The sequence below is a fragment of the Bicyclus anynana genome, chromosome Z (assembly GCF_947172395.1).
Source record: "Bicyclus anynana chromosome Z, ilBicAnyn1.1, whole genome shotgun sequence".
In the NCBI taxonomy this organism is placed as follows: domain Eukaryota; kingdom Metazoa; phylum Arthropoda; class Insecta; order Lepidoptera; family Nymphalidae; genus Bicyclus; species Bicyclus anynana.
The window spans coordinates 17,388,449-17,405,648 of record NC_069110.1 but is presented as its reverse complement, the minus strand read 5'-3'; the positions used below and the strand labels follow the sequence as shown (position 1 = coordinate 17,405,648).

Here is a 17,200-nt window from a genome sequence, read left to right as displayed (position 1 = left end):
TTTACCTCTTTATAATATTAGTTTAGAATTTAGATCATCACAAAATATGATCTCTGGAAGTTCTAGTTCGTTACTTCTCGGACTTCTGCGCGTTTGAAACCGTCGTAACTTTAATTTTAAGTTTTCGACTATAATTACCACCATTATATTAAATTATGCGTTTCAAATGTGCTTGTAAAGTAAGTCTTATTGAAATAAATGAATTTTGATTTTAATTTTGATATTTAATAACATAGTCTTTACGGGCCTGAATATTATGTATCTCTTTATTATATAATTTCGTACACAATAAGCTATTTTAGTTCAAATTTACAAAAATCAATGGAAGTATTTTTGAAACACAAAAATAAAAATAATCATATATCATCAAGTATATTTTGTATCAAAAGTAATAGTAAAATGCTGTGAGCTATATGTTTGTAATACGTACTAGAGAAGACACGACTCATCACCACTGTATTCTGTTCAACAAAAGAGTTTCTTGATAGCTTACTTTATCGAGAGTAACGCTATTCACGACAAGAAAACAATATTTTCTAAGCTACGAGTATCTAGTTACGCCACATATTTTAATGTCATGGTTAATAGGTTAATTGACTCTTTGTATTATATGGCCTTAAATTGATCAATATTGTGCTACTAGATTTAATTTTTTTTTTCATACTTTTTGAGTCGTGATGATTAGATAATTACATGAAAATTTTAGTTTTTAAATATGTTTTTGATAATACGAACCAAAACGCCTGTCGGTGTATATTTCAACTGTTTCATGACGTCACTTTATCAAAACGAAGCGTTTAACGAAAAAAAATAGCTATCAATTAGTTTAACGTTTAGCACACCAAGTGACACAAAATGGGCGACAGCGTTTTAGGCGTTTGGAATTTTTAAAAAATACATGATTTTAAAAATTAAGTTATTTAAGAAATATTTAACTTTTATTAATTGGTAACGATATATTATATCGGTTCCTTATTCCTTGTACTATTCGTAATTAATATTGTTTTTTATATTAAATTCTACTACCCTATTATAGGTTATATTCAATTATTTTTTTGATTTTATTGCTTGCTGCTGCATCAACTGGGTACAGTTTACTACGCCAATGTCACTTGGTATATTTTTCCCACAATTTATACATTATATTACCATTTACATATAGTATGTATATTTATAATTAAATCAGCTATCTTCGCTGGTATCCCTAATATAAGCAAAGCTTGCTTTGGGGCAAGACAGTGATGTGTGTATTGTTTAAGTTTATTAAGCTTGTCTAGTACGCAGTACATACTTACAACTCAATGATTAGGTTACATTTTTCCCCAATTAGGACACCAAGTACAAAGGAAAGTGTAAACCGCAGATCGTTCAGGGAGACAGTAGCCCAGAAGCTCCAGCAGTGAAGGAGTCCTTGTCACCGCTGTATGGAAATCCTGGAAGTTGATCACACCATCGAGATCCACATCCATACGCTTCAGCATAATATCGACCAGCTCCTGTGAAATAAAAGCTTCATATCACGCAATGGCATGCAATCCCAGATACAATAATGCCTTGGCTACCCTCAGAACGCATTGAGTGGCGTGCAAAAGAATTTTAACTAGGGTAGACACTATAAATTTGTAAAAAATTTCAAAATTGATAATTCCTTCCTCATTACATGAAATGAAATAGTTCCATTCTAAGCAAAATATGTTCGCTCTCAATAGTTGAATGGTATAACTAATTCAGATTGCTCCACTTCATAATTAACCGACTTCCAAAAAGGAGGAGGTTCTACGTTCGGCTGTATGTTTGTTTTTTTTTTATATGTATGTCCGGCGATAATTCCGTCATTTATGGACCTATTTTAAAATTTGTTATTTTGTTTTGAAGGGTTTGATTCCAGGGTGGTCCCATTTTTTTCATGTCAGGATCTGATGATGGCATCCTGGAGAAATCGATTCCATAAGGTATTTTAAACCACTACAATTTTATGAAGGCCTGGAGTTGGTCTGATGATGGAGCCGAAACACAGACGATGGAACTTGTCAACGATTAACAGCAGATACCTTTTGTTTGGGCTTGATTTATTTGTATTGATGAGAACTTTCCACCTAGATGGGTTGTGACTGTATTAAGGGTCTGATGATGAAGACGAAGGACAGTTAAGAGAACTCCTCAACGGTTCACAGTATCTACCTTGTGTTTGAACTTGATAAATTTGAATTGATGGGAACTTTCCACCTAGATGGGTTGTGACTGCATAGGGGGTCTGGTCATGAAGGCAGAGGACAGTTAAGACTTTTGGATAAAGGGGAAATGAAATTTTGTATATTAGGTGGTATTAAACATAGAATATTTAAAATTGGGATTGTAGGACTTCGGTACTTAACATAAGAAAATAACGTTTTAGCTAATTTCTTATTTATTTTTGTTCACACACACTCATTCATCATGTAATTTTTAATTAAAGCCGTTTCTAAAAGAACCACAGAAATTTTTTTTAATTTAAACGGCTTGAATTAAAACATCACTGGCTTGGCACCGCCTTCAAACTGATCAGAAGGTAGCACATAGGTAAGATGTTATTTTTTGCTTTTTAGTTTAGGTTAATTTTAGAGTTGGAAGTCGGTTGAATTTTTTTTATTAAAATTTTTATTGATTTATTATTTTCCCTTGAACATTTAAAGAAGTTTAATAAAAAAAAAAAAAAAAATTCTGCACAATACAATACTTTTTCTAGGACCATGATCAATTAAATAAAATAATTAACAAAACTTGTTGAATAATATATGTATTAATAATAAATATAAAAATATGACAAATATTATTTAAAAAAATAGCATTTGGAATTGCCTTTTCGATTTTTTATTGGCTTTGCCTCTTAGATTTTGTTTCTTTTAACCCTTTTGTAACTTATGTCATGGAACTATTTAAAAAATAAATCTAAAATAATAAAAAAAACGTAGTACGTTTTAACCGTGTGGTATTTATTGAACCAAACGAACTGAAGGAACGAATAGTTTTGTGATATGATTTCGAGATTTTATATTGAGCAATTTACGATAAGTTACTGTATTTTAATCTCAATAAAAACAAAAATACTAAACTTACAAAGATATCGCTCTTAGTTCAGAGTCAAATTATTATTAGCATTACTCAACGCCATCTATAAATATATCACCGTACCTACTAGTAATGCATGACTGAATCATCACAGCCGAATCTAGAACCAGTCAATTTGGTGGGTTTATGATAGATGTCGCTTCACATACAGATGTTTTATTATTTAAATCAAACACAAAATTTAATGTAATGTATGTTATATTTAATATAATATACATTACATAAATCTAAAACTAATTTGATTATTTTAATATAATGGTAGATGAACAGGTATTACTTTTGTTTCGAATTTTTCAGTATATTCGATGCTGAAGTTGCTGTAATTATGATTCGGATCGGTTTATTTATACTATATCTACATTAATATTATATAGAGGAAATATTTGATTATTTGTTTGTTTGTTTGTTTGCATTGAATAGGCTCGGAGTCTACTATGAACGAAATGTATTTACGGAACCGATTAAAAAAAATATTTCACTGCCGGGAAGCTACACTAAGGACTATCCCAGTGTAACATAGACTAAGTATATTTTATTCCCGTTGCTAGTAATATTATATTTATAAAGAGATAAAGTTTGAAGTTATGTACGGGGTAGGTAATCTCTGGATCTAATGAAATAATTTTGAAAATTTTATCATAGAACGCGGGTATTAATCAGCTATTAATAATTAAATCAAAATACTTTCTTAAGTAATCAACTTTTTTTAAATACTTAGAGCCATGTTTCACATTCAAAATATTTTTGGTACAATTGAAAACATAACTGTAGGTACCTAACATTAAAAATTAAGGTCTTTCCATACAAAATTTCAACCCCTATTTCACCCCTTTCTGTTTTTATTTTAGGGACACGAAGTATTCTGCTCAAAGATCCCATATACCTTATACAAAAATTAATGTTGATCGGTTTATCCGTGAAAAGGTATCAAACAGACATACAGACTTACATTCGCATTTATAATATTAGTATGGATGTAACTGTTCCATCAATATCAAATAACTCATAAAATATTGTTAAGTAAATACTTAACAATATACTAGTTTATAGAACCTCGAGGACAAAGTAAGTGATCAACTTTATTGTACATGCAGATATTGCAAAGGGCGTACAATAAGCCCATTTTATAGCAATGACAAAATCTAAGTGTCGCCGCACACGGGCCACACGCGACAGCCACAAACACCGCTACAATAAGCAAGAAGGGGCCACAAAAGTAGCTGAAGCGCGCGACAACCACTTGTGGCCGGTGGTCTCGACACTTGTGGTCGGTGGCTTTTTTAACCCATACATGCAGTGTCATAATCGCGCGAAAGGCGTGTGGCGGCGTTTTGTGTCGGCGTTTAGTGGCCGGTGCGGGCCACAAGAAGCGAGCAGCGACGATTGTAGCGTGTGGCGGCCACCGACCGTGTGCGGCGAGTCCATGTAAAATGTATGAATACTACTGGAAATAAGCCGGTAGCGGCGTTTTGTGGTTGTAGCCGGTGGCCCGTGTGTGGGAGCCCTTATAGTACAATTGCTTTTTGCTTTTTTGCATATTTGCTTTCACTAATTTAACAGACTTTTCTAATAAAATGATTATTTTCTGCAACATAATATTGAACAATATTAGAAGGAAAATTGTAAAATATTTTCATTTTGTAAGCAAACTTGAGATTGGTTTGTGATTTCGTGGTAGAATCTTAAAATTCCGAGACACGGGTAAAACGCAAATCAAATTCGATGCGAAACGGAAATGAAATATTTCGTTTACAAGAATAGTATTTTCTAGGTAATTTGAATTTATCGAGAGCCCTTTTCCATATCTCATATTTTTCAATCAAGCAAGCAATCATATTATGCTTCCGAGATATTCATATTCATTCCTACTACTTAAATGTATTTACTTATTATAAATTTAAAAGTTGTCTCCTCTTAAGTTCTTTATATTTAAACTTTTGAAAACTGAACCTGAAGTGCAATTACATTTTTATTTCATAAGATGACCCGATCAAAAAAATGTACCAAAATTTTAAACATCAAAATGTAAAAATTCAAAATATTTTTGTAAATAACGATTGGATCACAACGGTCTCCAACCTTTTTTTTCATTAAGGAACTCATCAATGGTGTAGTAACCTCGACTAAGTAAATGTTTTTTAACACATTGCTTAAAGCTATGCATTGGCAGGTCCATCACCATCTTAAACTGTTATCGATTGGAGAACGATAGTTAGTAGTAGTAGATAGTAGAAGTTATAAGATTTTAAGAAGATGGTGTTTTTACATTTTCTTATAGGACATTTTTTAATCAGGTCACCGTTGTGAAAGAAAATAATATAAAAGCAAATAGCACTCAACGCTTTTCTACAAAACAAATAAAACATTAACTTTAGCAAAAATCGAACTCTAAAAATTATAACAGCTACAGCATTGAAAAACTGATACAAGATTAAACAATATTTTAACAATTCGAAGAAAAAGTAGTAGATTGTTAACCGAGGGTGGAAAGAATCAATTTAGGTATTTAGACTATTCGGCTATAGTCCAAGTAGGAATTGATTCTTTTACCCGTGTTAAACACTCTACTTTTCATTTCGAATTTGAGGAAATTTCACTTCGATTACGAGGAAATTATAATTATTGTCCATTTATTTGGCCCGCTCTTGGAACGTCGGTAAAGCAGTCGTCCAATTTGAGAGTTGTGCGTACACCCCGCTAGGCGGCTCTCTCCAAGGTCCTTTGGTATTGGTAGAATAGGTACCTAGATTCCTTATTGCAAGATAAAATTACTGGTTCACATTTGGTTTTTAAATAAAACTTCAGACAAGCACTCTGCACCTTAAAAACGTCTTCTTTAATCCACCGTCTTGGGGAGAGATATATATATATATATATATATATATATATACTATTAGGTATTTAAAATCAATTGTAATTATATTTTTTTATCACTACCTATTTTTTTAATTCCGTCACTGTTATGTAACAGATTAGTTATCCCGCCAATTTATGTCGACTTTTCAAATTTCATTTAGGGAACTCAACACGTTATTGTTGCGGCTTATTGCGATTAAGAAGTTTGCGCTAAGTTTACACTGGCTGTTTAGAAACTCACATGGCTGTAGCATTTTTTTATAATTACTTTATTTTTTACATAAAACTTTTCCTCAAGAACTTCTTTGACGTCTGAACAGACTGTATGGTTAACGATCTTTGCCTGTCCCTGAATTTAGTTGGGAACAAATTAAAAAAAAAAAATTCCATAAAACTCTTCACAGCTGATGACAGCAGTTCTAATTTTAAAGTTCATTCCGGCACTTAGGTGGGAAGTAATTTGTATGAGTTATTCCCTCCCTATGGAGGGAAGCAGCATTTTCCACTCAATACTCAGATCAAAACAACACTACTTTCCGATTATGACAAATGAAAAATACATATCATGGTCACTCCACGGATTTTTTTAAAACTAATGAAATTAATTACAGATAATTAGATGAAAATATCTTCCGATTACTTTTGGTCCATTGAATACGGAATTAGAAACTGTAAAACCTATTCTCTAGACTCTAAGAGGGTTTATGAGATTCACTTGAGATATTTGTTAGGAAAGAGCTCAGCGCTTTAACACCTTAATCAATACATATAAATAAAATTGAAGTATCTGTCAGTGATTACAAAATAACTGTATTTTCTCATGTGGGTATGGTCATTTATTTACACAATATTAGAACACAATCAAGCGTTTTAAAAAATATTGTCTATCTGTTTGTCCAGGCTAATATTTGGAAAGGCTGGGTTTTAATGGGACTTTCACTGAGAGATAGAAGAGATTATTAAGCAAAGTATAGGCTATTTTTATCCCGGAAAAATACTTGATTCTCGTGGGATTTATCTAAAACTGAAAGGAACACAACACACAAAGAAAATTTTATAATGTTTGATCGAAAATATTTGATAAAACTATAAATTGAGGAGGTTAGGAAAACATTTCTGGACATCATAATTTATTAATGGAACTCTTAAATTTTATTTACCGTGATTGAGACATGCAGATGAACCTGCAGTATATTAACTTTGTCGTGCTTGAGTATTTCAACATTTTAGTACAGCTTAAACTGAACAGTTCGCTTGTAGTGTACCTCCAGGTAAAAACTGCACAGTTAAAACTATGTAGCCCGCATAAGAATTACTAACTAGTTGGTAGATGTCCACAAGCAAAGCCTTCCTTGCCCAAAGTTTTATTTTCAAGCGTACTCTGCACTCTCGGCGCGAACTGCGCGAAAGCCGTGTACTGCGAGCCTATAGGCGTTCGCAAAATATTTCGTGAATCGTAGTACAATGACCGTTCTTGTTGAGAGCGCGAACGAAACTGTGAAATTTTGCGGGTGTGGCGACACGTGCATGAATGTAGAGCGCAGTAATCTGCGTCTATACATGAATTCGAACGTAACGTCATCTATCAACAGTTCGCTGTACTAGTACGTAACGTGTTATGAACCGGACAATGGAAACTCCAAACTATTATTTTGGTGTTAAGTTCATGAAAGATGTCACTAGTGTAGCGTGTGACCAAAAAATAATATTATTTTTAACTATATTTAACTTCATTCGCGAAAATATTTCCTTGTATGTGATTATTTTTAAAATGATTATAATCAATATAGTAACAAGCCTTCAACAAAATATTTCGTTAAAATATATGAATTATGTAGCGTTTACATTTAATGCTTCTAGAGGGCTTTATTTTGGCCGAAACTTGCCACAACTTTCATTTGAGACTCGAGTAGGTATTTTTCTCGACAGATTTTCATCAACATCTCTATTCTAGTGTCTAAGAACATACACACCCCTCTTTTTACGTCGAGAATTAAAAATGGCTTTAAAATGTATTGATTTTAAACTTATTTCGCGGTTGTTCATTATTTAAACGGGTAGGTACATATCATGATAAAACGACAAGATTTTTAATGTCGATATTGAGCCAGTTGCATAGATCGTGGTCACGACGGGACTGAAGTTTGCGAGATGCGAAGTTGACATCAGCTGTTAGGGGCAGAATCGGTCTACCCTCTTTCTTGATATTTTTTTTTTCAACAACCGCACGTTTTTGTCTGTTTAGGGAAACCACACTCACGACATCGCTTTTGTTATTAGGATTTTCGCGGCGCCCTCTTGGTTTGCACAATTCTACCAACGGATTCCACTCGCTGACTAGTTTGAAACCATCTTCCTGATTAAAATTATTGTATTTTCAAATTTTAATGGCTTCTCGAACTACGGACTTCTCGGGGCATATAATGGCAGTCCGTGGAAAGAATTCGTGGGTTATGGATCTCGATCCAATGATTAGTTCCCGGTTGTAGAATGTGATCAGCTATCGTAGACTTTTGCGGGTCGTTGTTTTTTATCGCTCGTATATGTTCCGGTACACGGGTTGCTATGGGCCTCTTCGTTTGTCCAATATAAGAGCTACCACAGCTGCAGTCGATCTTATACACACCCGGACACTGGTATGGCAAACGATCCTTTGGAGAACGCATCATGTGGGCGCTTTTGTAAAGGAGTAAACACAGTCTTGATGTTGTATTTTTTCCTTAGCAACGATCCAATTTTATCAGTTACCCCTTTCACAAAAGCTAAGTAGGCGATTCATCTTTCGACTTCCAAAGGTCGTTCTCGTTGATGTGAACTATTTAATACAAGGGGCCTATGACCATTCCGATGTGACACCTTGCTTATATGTTCCAGCTCAGTCTGGATGTGGACGTCATCACACAGGTCACACGATTGAAGAGGGTGGTAGCCACTGACGCAAGGTGTCCTGGATGGTGATGCGAAGAGCCATGTAAATATTTGTCCGTGTGTGTCTGCTTCCGGTAAACAGTGTGACTAAAAGTACCATCTAGTCGACCCTTGACTAGGACATCCAAGAAAGGTAGCGACCGATCTTTCTCCATTTCGTATGTGAAGGTCATTTTCCGGTAAATACCATTCAAAACGTGAGGTTGTTGAATAAAGAGAAAAATAACAAGAACGAGAGTAGATTCTGCCCCTAATAGCTGACTTCGCATCTTTTGCCTTGGACTCGCCCTTGCACTACCAACCGCTCTATTGAATCATGACCTCATCATAATTATGTTGTAACAACTAACAACGTCATGAAAATGCACCGCTTTACGGAATTCTCGGAATATTATACATGTTTCGCTGCCCGAAAATTAATTTCATAAACGGACGTTTACGGTCAAAACTCATTAACGCCGCGGACACATAACGGAAACGCCCCTACTACGTGTCTACCGCGCGCTGTCACCTCGCCGAGCGCTCGCTACCAACGCGCCTACGTCACTTCGAATGTCGGAAAGCTGGTGGTCATTATTGGGCAGATATTTGAGGCAAGTGTAGTGCCAGTGTTAGAGCCGTAATAGCTCGATATAGGTTCGATAGGTTCGATTCCTGTCCGGGGCATGCACCTCCAACTTTCTTTCCGTATGTTCTTTTTTTTTTTAATCTTTACAAGTTAGCCCTTGACTACAATCTCACCTGATGGTAAGTGATGATGTAATCTAAGATGGAAGCGGGCTAACTTGTTAGGAGGATGAAATCCACACCCCTTTCGGTTTCTACACGACGTCGTACCGGAACGCTAAATCGCTTGGCGGTACGTCTTTGTCGGTAGGGTGGTAACTAGCTACAGCCAAAGCCTCCCACCAGCCAGACCTTTAAGAAAACCTCAATCGGTTCAGCCAGTAATCGAACCCAGAACCTCCGTCTCGTAAGTCCACTGCGCATACCACTGCGCCACGGAGGTCGTAGAATATTTGAGGCCAGTGCAGTGCAGTGCCAGTGTCAGTGGATAATATGACCTCCGATTCCACAGGGTAAGAATAGGTTCGATTCCTGTCCGGGGCATGCACCTCCAACTTTTCAGTTGTTTGTGAATTTTAAGAAATTAAATATCACGCGTCTCAAATGTGTGTGAAGTCTGCAAATACGCATTAGGCCAGCGTTGTGGACTATTGGCCTAACCTTCTCATTCTGAGAGGAGAATCGTGCTCAGCAGTGAGCCGAATATGGGTTGATGATGAGATGAGGCAAGATGAAAGCATGTCCTGTAGTTTGTCTTCTAGGCAAGCGTATTCCATCTTAGGCTACGTCTACACTTACCATCAGCTGAGGTCGTAGTCTAGCGCAAGCTTAATCCTTCCAAAAAAAAACCTCTTTAATAGGCGGTCCAAGTCTATATTCCAACTATAGTCTGGCAAGTTCGTTAAAGACACATAATATGCGGGCGACGGGGGGCGGGGGAGGGGGGGGGGGGGGAGGGAACTGCGCGGGTGTGAAATCGTGCGTGCGGGGAATTGAGGAGTATCAGTCGAGGGTTTTTCATTCATCGCTGCACGCCCCCCGACCCGCTCGGACCATCGGTAGTGTTACGAACGAAGTTGCCAAGCTACAAAACTATGTACCATCAAGTAAATCTTATTGCGAACCCCCTACCGTCAAATGGCGCACTTCACTTTGAGAAACTCTACACTATACTATCAAAGCAAAAAAAATATCTTGTCTTGCCTTAACAGCTTCTTCGACGTCGTCATCTCGAGAGGCCCTTGCCAAGCTCTTCTTCATAAGCTGGTACATTGTCTCCCTCCTCAAATGTCCTTCCCCCAGTAAGTCATAACACTGCAAGTAATACAATTAACATTTTAATGTCATTATTAACCAGCGCTTAACCAACGCCGTGATAACCCAGTGGATCCGGTCCGGGGCATGCACCTCCATCTTTTCAGTTGTGTGCATATTAAGAAATTAAATATCACGTGTTTCAAACGGTGAAGGAAAAACATCGTGAGGAAACCTGCATACTAGAGAATTTTCTTAATTCTTTATGTATGTGAAGTCTGCCAATCCGTATTGGGCCAGCGAGGTGGACGATTAGCCTAACCCCTCCCATTCTGAGAGGAGACTCGAGCTCAGCAGTGAGCCGAATATGGGTTGATAATGATGATGAACCAGCGCTCTATCTTAAACAGGTAGGTAGGTGGGTTTTCCAATAATTCTCCGGAAAAAATATTATAGTATTTTTTAAAGTAAGCTAAAGTTGGTACACTTAAAGACACATTAGTATTTCATGGAATACCCAAAACATAGACAAAGGTAATTAAATAATATTTGTTATTAAAAAAAACTATATTTAATTATACTTTTTTAATAGTAAATGGTATATGGAGCCACGACGCTGCTTCAATACAGGTTGGCGGGCTTAGGTAATGTTAATACCTATTATTTAACGACCACTACCTCAATATGTTACTTATAATAAACGGGACCGACGGCTTGAGGTGCTCTCCGAGATCAACATCCCAATTCCAAGCTGAAAACTCGCACTCAATATTTCATAGCCGACCCAAGACTCGAACCCTGGACTAAAGGACTTAGTTGTCAGAAACCACAAGGCTAACCACTGTACCTAAGAGGCAGTTACTACTTACTTTACATAAACAACCCATATGCGGTCGGAATTCTGCAGAGGTCATATCCACTGGGCTATCACGCAACTAAGCATTGGAAATCAATAGCCGTAATGTCAAGTTCATAGCCGTTTGACGTTTTACTAATTAATTAATTATATAACTCAGTCGCAACGCAGAGGATTAATTTGAAAATGATAAACAACCGTTTTCAGTAGAAATCAGACAAAGCGCAATCGAATTGATTAATCCGCTAAGCTCGGAGAAGTTTCCGGCGAAACGTACCATTGTCGGAAAATCGCCACTCGAAACTTAAATGTTACGAGATCACAGCGGATCCACACTTGACCGCATCGCTTTGTTATATCAGACAGGCTATTCTGTATCACTTCGACAATGTGAGCTTCGAACTCGTGTATAGTACGGAGAGAGTGAGATTGAGGTGAATTCGAAATTCGAATTTGCGAGTTGTACAAAACATCGTTACTAAAATAGAAAGAAAGAAAGAAAGTAAGAAAGAAAGAAAGAAAGAATTATCTTTATTTTTAGGTAAAACCACACATTACTAAATTCTAAATATATAGCTTATAGTTAGAGCAATAAAAGAAGAACGGGAAAGGCTCTAACTCAGAATTTTGTCACATATCTATACAAAAAAAAAAATTAATACAAAAAAATTCAACCGACTTCCAACTCTAAAATTAACTTTAACTAACAAGCAAAAAATAACATTTTACCTATGTGCTACCTTCTGATCAATTTGAAGGCGGTGCCATAAAATTGTAGTACTTCAAAGTACCTTAGGGAAACACTAATAAACGCACTAGCCGTCTCTACAATTTTCGAAAGTTCCCCTCAATTTCTCCAGGATGCCATCATCAGATCCTGACATGAAAAAAATGGGACCACCCTGGAAGTAAACCCTTCAAAACAAAAAAAAATTTTTCAAAATCGGTCCATAAATGACGGAATTATCGCTGGACATACATTAAAAAAAAAAATACATATAGCCGAACGTAGAACCTCCTCCTTTTTGGAAGTCGGTTAAAAAGTATGCAGCACTGATTTTCAGTTAGGACCCAGTTCAGGTGCCGCCACGTACACAGTTCAACATCCTATGTAATCCAACGACCTTTTAATAATGTAAACTATTATTAATTAGGAACAAAAATAAAACTGAATAGGTAGGTACATTGATTTTTTTAAAAAACACAGAAAAAACATCGATGAAAAAAAAATTATAATAACAAAAAAAATCACCTGCAATATAGTTACGTAAATACGTATACTTTTCTTTATTGAAAACTCTTTTTAATAATTTAGATAACTAAATACTTGTTATTTAATATTAAAAACGTTAACACAACAACAATGGTTCCAAAATAGCTCTACAGGTTGGAGTTATTGAGTAGACACGCCCAGACACGTGGCAAACTCACCCCCGTAACTTAGTGACATTGCTTCGATAACGTAGCGACGTAGCGAAATAGAGTGGCGTAGCTGTAGAGAATCGAACCTCGTTCGTAACTACGATCGAGTTGGTTGCGAGACTTCGTAGCAAACTCGATCGTAGTTCGTAAATGTGTCGATATTCCAACGATACAATTACAATATCGTTTCGATACCGCCGAAGGTTTTGTTGCGCAGTATAACCCACACAGATGTCATCCTTATTAACACACACATAAACAAAAGGTATATTTATACCCGAAGATACGATATGGTATACGATTATTGCCGAATAACCGAGAAGCTATCAAAGCTAGTTCTGTATAATATGATAGTCATTTACATCATCAGCTTATATTCTTCACTGCTGGTCACAGGCATTCCCGACAGCGATTCGTACAAACTGTCCTCTACATCTAGCCAATTCCCACTACCTTCTAAAGGCCAGAGCTGCATAACAATATTAATATTATTAATGTGGAAGTGACTCTGCCTAACTCTTAACGCTATTGGGCTTCACGCGGTTTGGCATGCATGTTTTACGCGGTTTACTCGCTGATATGAAGATTTCCATAAGTAAAATAATTTTTAATATAAATTAAAAATTATTTTAAACTGGTGTAGGCTTAACAAATAAACAAACTCAGATTCACGTTTATAATATACTAGCAGATGCATGCGGTTTCACTCGCGTAATTCCCCTACCCGGGCTGAAATTCACTAAATTACTTTTTGGATTCAATTGCAATAAACAAATAATCATAAAAATCAAATCTTACCTCTTATTAGTATCAGTTCAGAAGTATCAATGTCCACGAAGACTAATTCACACTAGTTAAACTGCACATCACTTAATAAAATTAGCATACCGTAAATGCGTATGTAATCCGCTCCTCCAACGAGCCGCGAAGGTAAAGCGACAACGCTTTGGCGAACGTTGACATCGTTACGTAAGGAGATGTCCCTCTGTCGAGTGCCACCATGACTCGCTCCACCATATACGCGTCCGTCATTCCGAGACCCGTGTGTAACACATCGCGGAAATGAGCCCTGTAGATGTTGAAGAATACTTATTTGAAACCGTAGAGATGCCGACATTTTGTATTGTCACAACAGATGGCGCGAGTGGTGTATTTGATAAAGTACGAGGATAAACGTGCTTACATTACACTGTATCTTCAGATACAAATCCAATGTTTGTAGTAACAAATTAAAAAATGAAGTCCTCCCACATGCTAACATAACTGATATTAAAACATTTTTATCAACACCTAATAACGATGAAATAATATTGTAGTGTTTGGTCATTATTCTCAATAAACGTAAATGACAATGCCCGGGACTGTGAGACATGCTCTTCGAGACAAGGCGGTGTAACCACTGACTTTCCAGCTCCGCATTGCTTTGGATTTGTCTCGCGCTCAAATTCACTAACGAAATTGTCTGTCGTTTATGAGGGGAAAAGGTAAACTCACACATCGAAAATATTACACCAATAAATATAACCCTGTGTCTACACACAACTACAGATTTACATCGTAATACTCGTACATACACGTGTAATCTTAACACAATGAAACATCGGTTCTATAGACTCAGTTTGTTTAGACACATTGAGGCTCAGTTCACCCTAAGCAGTTCGACCTAGAGTTACAGATACTCGAGGCTTAACCCCTCAGTTTGATGGACACAGGGTGATGCTTTTGTTGTAGAATTGTGTTCCTTGCATGAGCGTAAGCGATAGATCTCCACTTACTATCATGTAGACACTCCGCATCTTTTGGTCGCAACATAATGATAATGCTTTAGTCTTTGCACTCTAGTCAATATCCAATACAAAAACAATTTTCCAATTCGAACCTGAGGTTATCGTGGCAAAAAAAAACGAACAGCTCTTTAGCTTTAAAGATTTAGTATTACATTAGCACAGAAATACCAAATTTACCAAAATTTTAATACTTCATTGTGGATGTTAAAAGATTAGATGCAGAGAAAACACTTTAATAGCTAATGTGTTGTAGTTTACTTACTAAACCTGAATTTTTAAAATTTCATAATAAATAAAGTATTGCTGCTTGTTTGGTTTGGTTAATCTGTTTGGTCAAATGGGTTTTTACGTCTCTCATAACTCAAATCCCGCTGTAGTCAGCGGCTTATGAGTTCTGTACATCAGTAGCGGTTGAAATAAGATTGAGTTTGTATGCCTTATGGTTCCTTATAGGTAAAGCTGGCATACTATATTCGTGCCTCGCAAAGTAGCTCTATAAAGCAGTCTTTCATCTGAAATGAGATGTGTGTTCCAGCGGTTAGCCTATGTGTATTCTGACCATTAAGTCCTGAGATCTAGACCTAAGTCCCATGTAATTTTGATCTTTTCTTCCTTCCTAGCCAAAGTTGGAAAGTTATTTGATAATACATCCCCGTGCCTCAGAAAACTCGTTATCATAAACATCTGATCGCTACACTAACAAATGTTATCCCCTAAGCCCGCCAGTCTACATTGAAGCAGCGCGTTGGGTCTAACGTCCAAATTTCCAATTCGGAAAGTTTGGGCCTGTAATTGGTTGCTCCGCTCCGCTCAAAATGCCAGCCGCAGGAAACTCAATCAAGTGATTACGTATCTATTACGTACGTATTAGACGGGAGTCTTTGTATTTTTTTCATGTCTGTCTACCTGTTAATTACGGTAATTATCCACTTAGTTCTCGTATGTCGTCTATTTATTCTTGTTCTCAAGTTTGCCCTTTCATACCAACTAAACACAAATAAGAGTCGGTTGTCCTCAACAAAATTACCTGGAAATCAAATCAGATGCGGCTGGTTTCTCATCACGCTTTTGTATTTTAAAAAAGATGACCATTACCTCTGAAAAAGAATGAAAATATTATTTCATAAGACCAAAAGTTATCACTGATTTTGAAATACAATCAGAATCTTATGAAACAGCTTAGAAGCAACTGTTATTATCTCTGACTTATTTGTTATAAGCAATCATGTTGTCAACATGCAAACATAAAGGGGAAGTTTGAAAATTTTATGATTACATCCGGAAGAAGTCGCAGACATCCACTGGTGTTATTGTATGTTCTGTATTTTATTATTATTAACGAAATGATTTATAAAAGTTTAATTGTGATTTATCATTGGCTTCTTGTAAATTTGATATGGTTACTGTTGACTTGGCGGCTATATTGTAAATTCTTTTCATATATGTAAAGCTCTGTGAGAGAGCATTCGCCCCTGTTACAAATGCTTAATAAGATTGTTATCAAACATCCTAGAGATACCCTACAATTGACAATAGGTACGTTGGTGCAACACTGAAAGCAAAATAACATAGTCCTGCGTCGTTTCGCTTCAAAGAAATAAAGAAATATATATAATATTTGCACACACAGTAATTGCCTCCACACACTAAAATGAAATGATATGATAAATTAAGTAAATCAATAGATAAAATGAAAACCGATATTCTATTCTCAGTCTGCACAGACCATAATTGCCTTAAAATTGAAAACAAAGGTAGCTTTGAAATGCAAAAATATAGAGTTACAAATTACACACCAAAACCATGCTCTGAAAATAAATACTAAACAATACATACGCTCCAATTCGTCAAAAGTAAAATGTGTTTCCCTTTGAATTTCCATCCACATCCTACTATGTTTTTTTCGAAAACGGATCTCTTCCATTGGATCCAAAGCCGAATCAAGCGATGCCGACATTTTGTATTTTATAAATGAACTTTACAATGAAAATGTTTAAAATTGTTAATTTGATATAAATTCGGTTTCGTCAAATCGTATATTAGGGTTTTATGAGAGGGTAAATTTTGCTAAGCAATGACAGTGACAACATGCCCGTCTTGTTTATTAAAGAATGAAAGACTTGAAAAGTTTTAATGGCATACTTACTTTATATTCTCTGCGATTAACAGACATATCAATAAGGATACGTGTAAAAGTAAATTATATTCATCGTGTACCATCCTCAAACCGAAGTTTGACAGCCTTTAGCCTGACCCCAATTATTGTTAAAAAATATATAGTTAAAGTAAGTAATATTGAAAACTTAACAGCAATTTACATGCCTGACGTGAGGGGCTGGAAAATAATGGAAAATATCTATATCTAAAAATAAGTTCTATGAACATGTAACTTGCGATGTCAAATTTGCATTTCTATAGAAGC

At 36.0% G+C, this 17,200-nt stretch overlaps 1 protein-coding gene across 1 annotated transcript; it reads right to left on the bottom strand.

Annotated features, from left to right (window-relative positions):
* Positions 1 to 347: 347 nt before the first annotated feature.
* On the bottom strand, positions 348 to 16,735 carry LOC112054956 (calaxin-like). The gene is made up of 5 exons (XM_024094913.2): positions 16,615 to 16,735; positions 15,806 to 15,875; positions 13,880 to 14,060; positions 10,663 to 10,773; positions 348 to 1,496 (listed from the first exon to the last, which is right to left on the bottom strand). Exons 1-5 carry the CDS (start codon positions 16,733 to 16,735, stop codon positions 1,311 to 1,313), a joined length of 669 nt encoding a protein of 222 aa, XP_023950681.2. The 3' UTR covers positions 348 to 1,310.
* Between the last annotated feature and the right edge of the window lie 465 nt (positions 16,736 to 17,200).